We start from the raw sequence: 11,232 nt of genomic DNA, 5'->3' as shown, positions 1-11,232 counted from the left end.
CGAAGCATCAGAAGCTGAGCCGCCCCCAGCTGAGCCCTGCAGCCTGACTGGGGGTTCAGGATACGTCGGAAGATAAGAACAAAACTGTTCGCTTTCTTTTTAATCCCAGCTCTGAGGGTGGGAAAGTAAATGAAGAAATTCCAGTGTTGGTTGGTTGGTTTGTTTGTTTCCTTTTTAAGAATAGAAATATTTATGTGTAAGCTGGAGAAAGGCAGCTGCTTTTAATGGAATACTCCTTGCTTTGGCTGGTAACTGATTAACCCAAAATGAGCACAGAGGGAAATGGCCAGGGTTCCATTTCGTTCCATTTCGTTCCATTTCTTGGACTTGTTTCTCAAAGATGCGTTTTGGAGAAAACTTTTATTCATCTCGAGCTTAGAGTCACGGGATGGTTTTGGTTGGGTTGGAGGGATCTCAGAGGAATCATGGAATCATGGCACTGGGTTGGGTTGAAGAGACCTTAAAGATCATAGAACTGTGGAATCATGGCATGGTTGGGTTGGAAGGGACCTGAAGGGTAGTAGAACCATGGGATCAAGGCATCACTGGGTTGGAAGGGACCTTAAAGCTCACTGAGCTCCAACCCTCTGCCAAGGGCTGGGTTGGTTGACGTATCCTGTACTTCTCTGAAGGGAAAATATAGTTTGTCCACTGCTGGCAGAGTCTGAAAGCCCAGCATTACATGTCAGCCAAGGACTCGCTGTTATCCCTTTTGCTGCTGTGCTTCTCAGTTGTGCTTGTTACATTTTGGAGCTCTGGTTCCAAACTTGCTGTCTGGCTGCTGCTGTGTGCCCCATAGAGACAGGGTAGGGGAGGAGAGGGGCAGCAGCAATCCATGAGGTCTGTGGGTGCTGTGGGTGGAGGACACCACGCATCACTTCATTGTGTGCGGTGCTTTCGTTCCCTGGGTGTATCTGTCAGCCCCAGGCCTTGCCTTGGTGGACATGAAGGGATTAGTCTGGGTTTGAGGAGTGGGACGGTGGTTTAATGGCCGAGGTTTGGGAGCAGGTGTTCAGATGGACAGATAGAATGAAGCCAGACATCCAAGCCAGGCAGCCAAACACTGCCATCACTACTGAATGCCATCATACAGAGCCCCATAAGATGCAGATCCCAGGACATGGTGCTGGGACGCCGAGCCCCGTGGGAGGCTCAGCTGTAGGCAGCTGTTGTCCTGCAGTGGAACATCCCACACGATCCCAGCCCTTGTCCTCTGCTTGAACCTTCAGAAATCCTGAGCAGTCGCTGAGCTCGCTCCTCTTACAGACGTGGGGATGGGCTGAATTGGAAACCAGCTGCTGCTGCGCTGCAATGTCTGCTCTGTTTTTGCAAAGGGGCAAGAGAACGTGGCCAACCCCAACAGTGTGGGCATCGCTCTGGGCTCACCCCTCCTCCCAGCCCAGCCAACAGTGTCTAATTGCATCTGTTTGCCGGTATTCTTCAATGGGGGGCAACGCAATGGAATGCAATGCGGTCCAATGAAACGCAGTCCAATGGGATGCAACACAATGCAGTGAAATGCGATGGAATCCAAAGCCATGGAATGCAGCACAACCCTAACCCAACACAAAGACATGCAATGCAGTGAAACCCAAAGCAAAGCAATGGAACACAACATAGCCCTAACCCAATGCAAAGCAATGGGATGCAGCGCAAACCTTACCCAGTGCAACACAATAAAATGAAATGCAATGGAATCTGAAGCAATAGAATGCAATGCAACCCTAACCCAATGCAAAGCAAGGGAACACAATCCTAACTGAATGCAAAGCAATGCAATGGAATGCAGTGAAATTCAAAGCAAAGCAGTGGAACACAACACATCTCTAACCCCATGCAACACAACAAAATGAAATGCAACGGAATCCAAAGCAATGGAACTCAACCCTATCCCAGTGCAAAGCAATGGAACACAGCACAACCCTAACCCAATGGAGCACAGTAAAATCACATGCCACATGTGCTGCTGGTGTCCATCTCAGAGCCTTGTTCTTGTGGCCTCTGCAGCCCGGGATCCTCACCTACTGCCAAGGGAATTTCCCCATCTCCATTCAGCACAAATGAGCCAGATGACCGCATGTGATTCTAACACAGGTTAACTTCAGAGACTGGAAACATGCAGGCACTTATTTTGTCTTATTTCTTGTGTGCGATGGGAAAAGCTACCAGGGGACAGGAGAGCAAAGGTGGCCAAGCACAGCGCAGTGGAGAAACCTGCTCTGCAGTGCTTTAATGGCCTTTTTCTCTGGGCATCCCCCCCTGCTATCTCCTCTCTGCTCAACACCACCTCCGAGTTCTCCCCTACAGCTCCACTGATCTCATGCATTCACAGCCTTACTTTGATTAATCCGACCCACTCATCCCTTTACTCCTCAGTTAAAGGAGTTAAAAGAAACCTCACAAACCCAAGGCAATAATTCGGGTGACAATAATTAGGAAGAACCCTCATTAGGGAGCAAACAGTTGGAATGGGGGCAGGACACAGAGAAGGTCTTTGTGCTCCATACAGGAAACTTCCTAAAGCAACAGGTGGGAGATGTGGGCTCAGCCTTTGCTCGTGAAATTAATTATGATAAATCAAAAGCATCAAAAATGAGATGTTGCGCACAGGGTCACATTGGTGGCTGCGAAGAACGAAGGGCAGCACAAAACGAGGCTGGTGAAAGCTCCATCTGGCACAGCACTCCATTGGCAGCCGCTGGGTTTGCTGCAGCTGCTGTGTGCAATCCCTGGTGCTGCTGTGCCCAAAGAGCCGCCGGGTGGTCCCCAGCACAGAGCCCTTCCCAGCAATCCCTCCTCATTTCCAGTCCTGCAGCACCTTCCGGGCTGCCTCTGGGCTCCCAAAGCAATGACATCACCCTGAAGCAGTCAAGCATGTGATTTCCCAGCCCTGAAATGAAAGCTGCCTCTCCAGGGGAGGAAGAGACGCTGAGCAAGAGCAGCTCCCTCAGCCCCGCGCTGTGTTCGAGCCACAAACAGTACGGGATAATGGAACCAGGAGAGGAATCCTACCGGGAACTCCCATCCTGGCTTTGGGACAGACTCAGTTCCCCACCCCATGGGTACAATGAGGACACACAGAGCACAGCTGGGAGCTGCGCTTCCTGGAACCCCCCACACTTCTCTTTCCTGACAGCTCCGCTCGGTTCCTTGGCAGCTGCCTCCATTGGGATCCTGGTGGGCTGCCCACAGGTCCTGGGAGTGCTGGGTGAGGTGCAGCCCTTGGCACAGTGCAGCCCTTGGCACAGCGCAGCCCTTGGCACTGCCATGCGGAGCCGCAGCTCTCCATGCTGATGGTGCTCAGGGATGAGTTGTTGGAAGCGCCCCGGCACGGCCACGTGTCTGCTGTGGGATCCCTCATCCTGCAAACACTGCTCTGCTTTGTTTCTTCCACATCAGAGGGTTGCTCGCCCATTTAGGGGGAGCTGGGCACAGCCCCACACAGCAACTGGGGGAGGACAGTGTCTCCATGTTGTGTTTGGCCAAAAACCAGCAGAAAACCCATGGCAGAATCACGGAACCTCAGAACCATGGAAGCATCCACCCTGCAGAAGGCCTTCAGGATCACCAGATCCAGCGGTCAGCCCAAGCTCTCAGTTCTCATCACTGCACCACGTCCCTTAGTGCCATGCCCACGTGGTGGGGGTTATCAGCACCCCACTGGGCAGCCCGGACCAACCCCACATTGCCTTTTCCTTGCAGAAACCCCTTCTGACACCCAACCTAAGCCAGCTGCCCATCAGCTGCCCAGGTCCTTTCCCACCAGGCTCCATCCACTCCTCCCAAGGCTGTGGGTTTGATGGAGCCAAGAGCAGGGTGCAGTGCTCACCCTCACTGTATGCCATGCAGTCAGGCTTGGCGCATTGACACAGCCCACAGAGCCCTTTGCTACACATGGCCGTGTCCAGGAGCTGTGCTGTGTAACTCAGAACTGCTCACTCTTCACATGGAGCTTCAGTCCAATGGAGCCATCTGTGTGACACCGGACCACCCCGAATTAACGCCTGCTTAAGAAAACAATGTCTGACCCAATTTAGAGCCCTCCAACTCCTTAACAAGCAGCTCCAGAAATTAATTACTTGCTTCCCTGACCATTTCCCTCTTGCTCTTCCCTGGAAGTTTGTCTAGAGATATTTCTTCATTGGTGGTCTGGATGAACGTACTCTGGCCGTAAGGGGGGTATATTTGTGGCGCAGCTCCTTCAGCATCTCGCTGCCTCTCAGGTGCCCGCTGTGAGCTGGGACACAACTGGGAGCTGCATCGCACCCAGCTGTGCTGCCATCCAGCTGTGCTGCCCTCACACCCAGCTGTGCTTCCATCCAGCTGTGCTTCCATCCAGCTGTGCTGCCCTGCTGCTGCCCTCCCAGCTCTTGCAGTGCTCACACGGGGACAGGTGAGTCTGCAGTGCCCCAACACATCCCTCCCCAGGGGGAATATCTGAGGAAGGAGCAGCAGAGCCCCGTTACAGCTCATCGAGAGCAAAAGCCACATGTTTCAGAGGAGACCGGGCAGGTGATTAATTACAGTCAGAGAATCATTAGGGTTGGAATAGACCAATACCGCACAGTGCAACCCCAGTGCATCCCCACTGAGCTCATCCCTCTGCTTCAACACCTTTCCCCACTCCTCCAACCTCAGCCACGCTGCAGAGCGACGCATCCCCATTGCTCAGCATCCTACAGCCTCTCGCTGCTGCCTTTTGGACACCCATTGTGAAGGCCCGCAGCCCGACCTGCAGAGCCACGGCTGCGTTTTGCAGCTGGTTGGTTTCAGGTCGCATTTATGGAGGAAGCAACACAGCCTCATTGAGGGCCCTTTGCACTCCTGGCTGCTGTGTCAATATTTGACCAAGTGGGTGTGTGTGTGTGTGTGCAAGGAGCGGGAGCTTTGTCTGCACATTGCTAATGAAGCACCTGTAGCAACGCAGAATAGAAATGCACCCGGAAAGGTGGAATCGATCGGACAACAGCGCAGCAAAATGCCCAAAGAGGCAGAATTTGGGGCTGCTCCCTGCAGCTGCTGCCCCGCGATCGGCCGGCAGGGGGAGCCATACTCGCCTGCTACCAGTAGGGGCCGCTCTCGCCTCACGGCCACCGCTCCTCTATGGCCGGCAGGGGCCGCTCTCGCCTCACATCTACCACTCACTGGTTGGGGGGGGGGGCCCACCTGAGGTGAGGCGGGGCCGCGCCCCCTCCTCCCCCCCCCCGCCCTTCGGGGTGCGGCGGCGGCTCGGAGCCTGGAGTCCGCTCACACACATACCGACATACACACATATACACACATACACACATATACACACATACCGGCACCATGGCGGAGCAGGAGAGCCTGGAGTTCGGTAAGGCCGACTTCGTGCTGCTGGACGCCGTCACCATGCCCGAGTTCATGGGGAACCTCCGGCTGCGGTGAGCGGAGATGGGGGGGGGGGGGGCTCTGAGCGGGGTCTTCGGGCCGGTAATGGGGTGTGAATGGGGTGTGAATGGGGTGTGAATGGGGTCTGTGGGGTCTGAGGGGTCTGAGGGGCTCTGGGTGAACTCCGTGGGACTCTTGACAGGCTTTGAGTGGAGGCAGAGTGGTCCGAGTGGGGTCCGAGTGGGGTCTGAGTGGGGTCCGTGGGGCTCTGTTGGGGTGCTGAGGGGCTTTGAGTGGGGTCTGTGGGGCTCTGAAGGGTCCGAGTGGGATCTGAGAGGCTTTGAGTGTCATCTGTGATCTGAGTGGGCTCTGAGTGGGGTCTGTAATGGCTCTGAGTGGGGTCAGAGTGGAGTGTGGGGGGCTATAATGGATCTGAGTGGAGTCTGGGGGCTCTGATGGGATCTGGGTGGAGTCTGGAGCTCCAGGGGAGCAGGATGGAGTCGGAGTGGAACGAGTGGGGCTCTTAAGGGCTTTGAGTGGAGTCTGGGGGCTCTGAGTGGGGTCAGTGGGGCTGTAGTGGCTCCGAGTGGGGTCTGAGAGACTCTTATGGGCTTTGAGTGGAGTCCTGGGGTTCTGAATGGACTCTGAGTGGGGTTAATGAGTCTGAAATGGCCCCGAGGGGGATGAGTGGGATTTGAGTGAGGTCTATGGGGTTCTGAGTGGGGTCTGAGGGGCTCTGAATGGAATCTGGGACTATAGGGGGTTGGAGTGGAGTGTGTGGGACTCTAAGGGCTCTGAGAGGGGTCTTGGGGATCTGAGTGGTGTCAATGAGACCATAATGGTTCTGAGTGGGCTTTGAGGGACTTTTTACACGGTCTGATAGTGATGGGGCTGGGGGAATGGCTGTAAGCTAAAAGAGGGGAGATTCAGGCTGGGTTTTAGGAGGAAATTCTTTACTCAGAAGGTGGTGAGGCTCTGGTACAGAGATGTTGTGGTGCCCACAGCCACGGGTGGGATCCAGGGCAGCATGAGTGGGGGGCAGCCCGCCCATGGTGTGGGGTGGGACTGGGGATTGTGAGGTCCCTTCCATCCCAACCATGCTGTGATTCTGTGCTTCTACCATCTTTAAGGTCCCTTCCAACCCACCCATGCCACGATCCTTAAGGTTCCTTCCAACCAGAGCCATCCCAGGATATGCCTTGCAAACCCTGAAGCGGAACGTGGAACGTCTCTCCTTGCTGTATTTACACTTCCAGGCCTTTTAGTCATTTGCTGCTCTTACTGATGATTTTTAGTTTTAAAAATGAGATGTTTAAGCAGAAACTGCCCTTTTCTGTGGCAATGATGCAGGTTGCCGTCCTTAGCAGGAAACTTGTAGGCAACAGATTGTTCTTGGGGTTTATATCCTTTGGTTAATGTGTAATAGGAACCTGGATGAAGCAGGAGGATCACCGTCAGATAGATGAAGACTTGGCATGGCAGCAGGCTTTCATTTGGGAGCCGAAGGAACGTGCCCGGCGGTGCAGCCTGCTGTAGTTCTGTACAACAGAACTTCCTATTTGGGATCCTTACGTGTGACGTGCAGCATTTCAGCCCTGTTGGTGCTGCTCTGCGTGGGGATCCTGGCTGGGTGTCCCTGGGGTGCAGAAGCAAATCTTGCCCTTGATCCACTGACCCGTGCTCCGCTTTATGAGCGTTCCCAGCACTGCCAAGTTCTTACAGCCTTACAGCCTTGGAGGTGGTGATCAGCAGCTGCTGATGATACGTTTTAAATCACTTTGGAGCCGAATTGCAGCCCGCTGTGTGAGTGGGGTGGGGGTGCTGTCAGCCCTGTCGCCATAGGACGGGGAGTTGTTGCTCTATGGGTGGCACTTGGTTGGCTGAGCGCGGTGCCCAGGAATGCCGCGCTGTGCCGGAGCTATTTTGGCGCGGGGTCACCGGCTGACCCCAGACTGGGCTGTGCTGGATGTCGTTCCCAAGCGAGCCCAGATGTGGGAGGAACTGCAGTCACAGCAGAGCCGGTGCATGCAGAGATGGTTCCCCAGGGATGCCTGCAAGAGGGATGGGCCAGCGGTGCTTCGGGGCTGCGTGTGGCTGTGAGCGCAGCGAGGGTTTGCTGCCCCAACTGCTGTGCCTGCTGCTCTTCCCATTTTTAGTGCTTATTCACAGCCCCGCAGCTCCCCACATTTGGGATCTTGTGCAGCCCTTGGGTGTTACACAATTAATTGTAAATAGAAGCCATCCGGCCCTTGAATTCCTTTGTTCTGAGTGCATGGCTGTGATTATTAGTCATCAAAATAATGCAAAGAACTTCGGATAAGCAGCCACATCTGAGTGGTTTGCATCTGAGTGGCTGATGGCTGGGCTTTGTTCTTGGTGGGCAGGTGGGAGCGGGCTGCCTGTGCTGGTTTGGTGGCTCAGCTCCATTCAGGACATGTGGTTGATGGGAAGACCCCTAAAGAAGGGAATCCCTTCCCATATCACCCACCAGATGACCCCTGGTAGGACATCCCATTGTGTGAGGGTCTATGGAAGGGCAGTGGGGTTTTGCTGTCTGCTCTTCTGTGGTCCTGATCTTACTTTAAAGTGAAGGGTGCTTTCTGTGCAGTGCTGGCTCCGTGCTGTGGGTTTCTTATCTTTAGTTAGAGCTGTGGTGGGGAGGGCTGGCTTTGCACCAGCACTGCAGGAAGTGTCTTGTAGTGGGAATGTCGTGTGCAGGCCTGGTTTCACTGTGCTCTTGGTAATGAGATGTTTGTGCTTAACGAACAACTCTTCGTGCCTTTAAGCTGCTTTAATTTCTTCCTCGATGAGATCCCGAATTGCTGGCGTGGTGTGGGATGGAGGACTCGGCTCTCGGGGAGTTGTGTCAGAATTTGGAATGACTGGAATGAAGATTCCCCATCGTCCATCAAAACCGGCCGTGTGGGCTTGGCCAGCTTTCAGCTCATCTTCATCACCAGGACGGGCCGAGCAGCTCAGTGAGCACCAACGGGCAGCGCATGCCATACCAGCAAGCAGAGCACTGCCCGCCTTGTGCCTGGAGGTGGCACGTCTGGCCTGTCAGCATTGATCACCGCCTTCTGAATGGCGCCTGCTGAGGGTCAGCATGGAGACCTGCCCGGTTCTTCTGGCCCACCTGAGCTGCTGTCCCAGTGGGTTGTGTGGTGCCCTTGAGGAGCACTTAGTGTTGATTTCTGGCCATCAATCCGCTGACCCCGTGCACCCCCAGGGGCTGAGCGCACCTTCAGGCTACCTGAGCATTTCCCCTTCCATCCTATGGACTGAATTCCTTCCTGCTGCAGATCCTGCTTGTCGGCTGTTGCATCACTGCTCGTTCCTCAGTGCTGGGGCTGTGATTGCATCTCAGAGGGGGTTTCGAAAGGGAGCGCGTGGGGCTGGAGCTGACCTTTCTGACTGCATGCCCTTCCAGCTCCGATGGTTCCATGCCCGTATAAATGTCAGCAGTCGCTGCCTCCTCCTCCAGCTGATGGCTGCATAATTGTTGTCCCGCTCGGAGGGTCGGCGCGCCGTAACCGCTGCTGATGGAGTTGCTCTGCCCCAGTAGTTTCCTGGTTCCGGATGGGATCGGTGCCCACAGGAGCTGGGTGCTCTCAGGGTTGGCTGCAGCCTTCCCAGCTCTGTCTGAGCTGGGGCTGCTGCTGAGAGGCTCAGAACTGCTCAGCAAACACGCTGCCTGCGTGCTGCAAAGCACACACCTTTCCCTGTGTCCCCCTGCAAGGACAGAAGCTGTGCTGCTCCTCCCTTTGCTCGCAGGGACAGAAGTACCTCAGTGTTCTTTGCTCGGGATGTAAACAGCTCCTTGGAACAGTAGCTGTGAGGCTTTGTTGAAAAGTGCTTAGCAATGACAAAAAAATGTTATTTCCGAAAGGATTTCTGCAGCTCCGAAGGGCTGTTTTTTTTCTTTTCTTTTCTTTTTTGCAAATGAAAGTCCAAATTCACCACAAAAATGTCCCTGTAACCTCTTATAATTCAAAACAGATCACTTGCTTTTCAAAAGCACAGGCAAATTACCAGGGAGGCTTTCTAAAATAGGACCGAGGGGCAGATGTGTGACTCTGTGGGCAGCGAGGAGCTTCCTTTGCTGAGCCGTGGCTCTGCCGTGGCGTTGTGTGGTTTGTGCAGCCAGCAGTGCTGGGTTGCAAGCGCACGAAGGTCGGTGTGCCCATGTTGGCATCAGTGCATGAAAGGGAGAATTTTTGTGTCCCCTTTTTCCCAGTGAATGCAGCACTGATGTCTGCAGCAAAACCAACAACAGGATTCTCATCTTCGGTTCTCCCCGCTCGCTCTCTGGGCATGATAACGGCGTGTCGGATGGTTGTGAGCTCGTTGCACACGCTTTGCTGAAGTTTTTGCAATCACTTGATGGCAAACGTGTTTCCCATTAAAGGCTTACGTTGTTGGAGGCTCGTGGCAGCAGGAAAGGCTGCTCAGTGTCCAAAGTGAGATGTGTTTTTACCCAGGACTTCTCAACTGCTTCTTTCTTAAGGGGAGAACCCAATGTGGGGGCTCAGGGCTGGGAGCGGAGCCGTGTGGGGCCTCTGCATGGAGGTGGGAGCCAAGGAGGCTTTGTTGGTGGATGGTGTCTGCCCAACGCGGCGTGTGTCACCACCCCACGTGTCGTTGGTAGCCGTGGTGGCCAGCACAGACTGGTGGTGTTAGATGTTGGGGAGACCCAGCGATCCAAAGGGATCTCGATGCCCTCCTCAATCATGTGGTCATTGCTGCTGAGTTATGGAGCTGCTGAGTTATGGGAGCTGCTGAATTGGGCCACAGCCGTGTGGGTCGTTGGGGTCATCTAGTTTGACATCATAGCCCTTTTGGTTTTCTATCTGGAAATAATTAGCATCAGTTTAGTACTGCAAATTTGGTGAACTTTGAGGGCGTTTTTTTAGGGCTTTGGCTAAACGAAAGGAAAAAATTTGCGAGGGTTACATTAACGTCTACCATTAAACCAACGTAAATTGCAGGATGGAACAAATTAGCAGGTTCTTATGGCCAGGAGGTGCTGGGATGGAGAGCCCGGGCACCTCAGGATCAGCATTACGCTCTGCTTTCATCCAGACCCAGTTTTGGAGTCCCTTCCATCCCAACGTGCCTGTTAACATGTCGGAAACCTCCACTAGCAATTCCCAGCCTGTTTGCACATCAGTTTGCACATCCTCTGTGCAGCAGCAAAGTGTTGTATGGCTCCATCACCGAAGTCTTGGCTCATTGTTGAGTCCCACCAGCAATGTGGGAAAGCTTGTTGGCGAAATAAAACAACCATCACCAACAGCCCCAACCCAACTCAACCTTACCTGACCCTTCTAACCCAACCCAACCCCACCTTCCATTCGTGGCTCTGTTGGCTTGGCTTAGCCCAGAGCACTCAAGATAAGCGAGCAGCCTGTTTATTTAGCGAGGCATTTGATATGGAAACTGGCAGCACTAATGGCCAGACCCCACCTGGTGGCTGTGAGGAAGGTGACAAACCAGTGCCTGCTGGCGGGACGCTGCTGGGAGCTCAGGTGCTTTTGGTTTGCCATTGGTTTGATGGAGCTGCAGAGCGCTGCTGCGTTCAGCCCTCCACCATCCCCTCCTCCCTCCTGCTTTGCCCTCAGGGTGTGCTGTGGTCGCTTGCAGACTTTTCTCCATAGCGATGAAAGCTGAAAACCTCTCTTAATTGGAGTGAAGATGGCTGCGCTCTGGGAGGAGAACAATAGTTATGGTCAGAGCCATGCTGTAAATCACAGCGGCCGTGCTGAGTGCTGCTCTGCCTGTGATCTGCCCTGGCTGTCCACTGCTGCACCATCCTCTGTTCAATTTATGCTGAGCATCCCTTGGCTTGCCCTGGGCAGGGGTATGAATGGCAGCAATGCA

General features: G+C 54.2%; 1 protein-coding gene across 2 annotated transcripts in view; it reads left to right on the top strand.

Annotated features, from left to right (window-relative positions):
- The first annotated feature begins 5,173 nt into the window (after positions 1-5,173).
- Positions 5,174-11,232, top strand: part of MYO1D (myosin ID) — a 67,528-nt gene continuing 61,469 nt past the window's right edge. For both annotated transcript variants that reach the window (XM_072356396.1, XM_072356397.1), the window contains exon 1: positions 5,174-5,405. In XM_072356396.1, the coding sequence (XP_072212497.1) occupies positions 5,311-5,405 (95 nt within the window). In that variant the 5' untranslated portion in view covers positions 5,174-5,310. The remainder of the gene's footprint in view (positions 5,406-11,232) is intronic.

The sequence above is a fragment of the Excalfactoria chinensis genome, chromosome 24 (assembly GCF_039878825.1).
Source record: "Excalfactoria chinensis isolate bCotChi1 chromosome 24, bCotChi1.hap2, whole genome shotgun sequence".
Taxonomy (NCBI): Eukaryota; Metazoa; Chordata; class Aves; order Galliformes; family Phasianidae; genus Excalfactoria; species Excalfactoria chinensis.
This window is presented reverse-complemented; position numbering and strand designations above follow the sequence as displayed.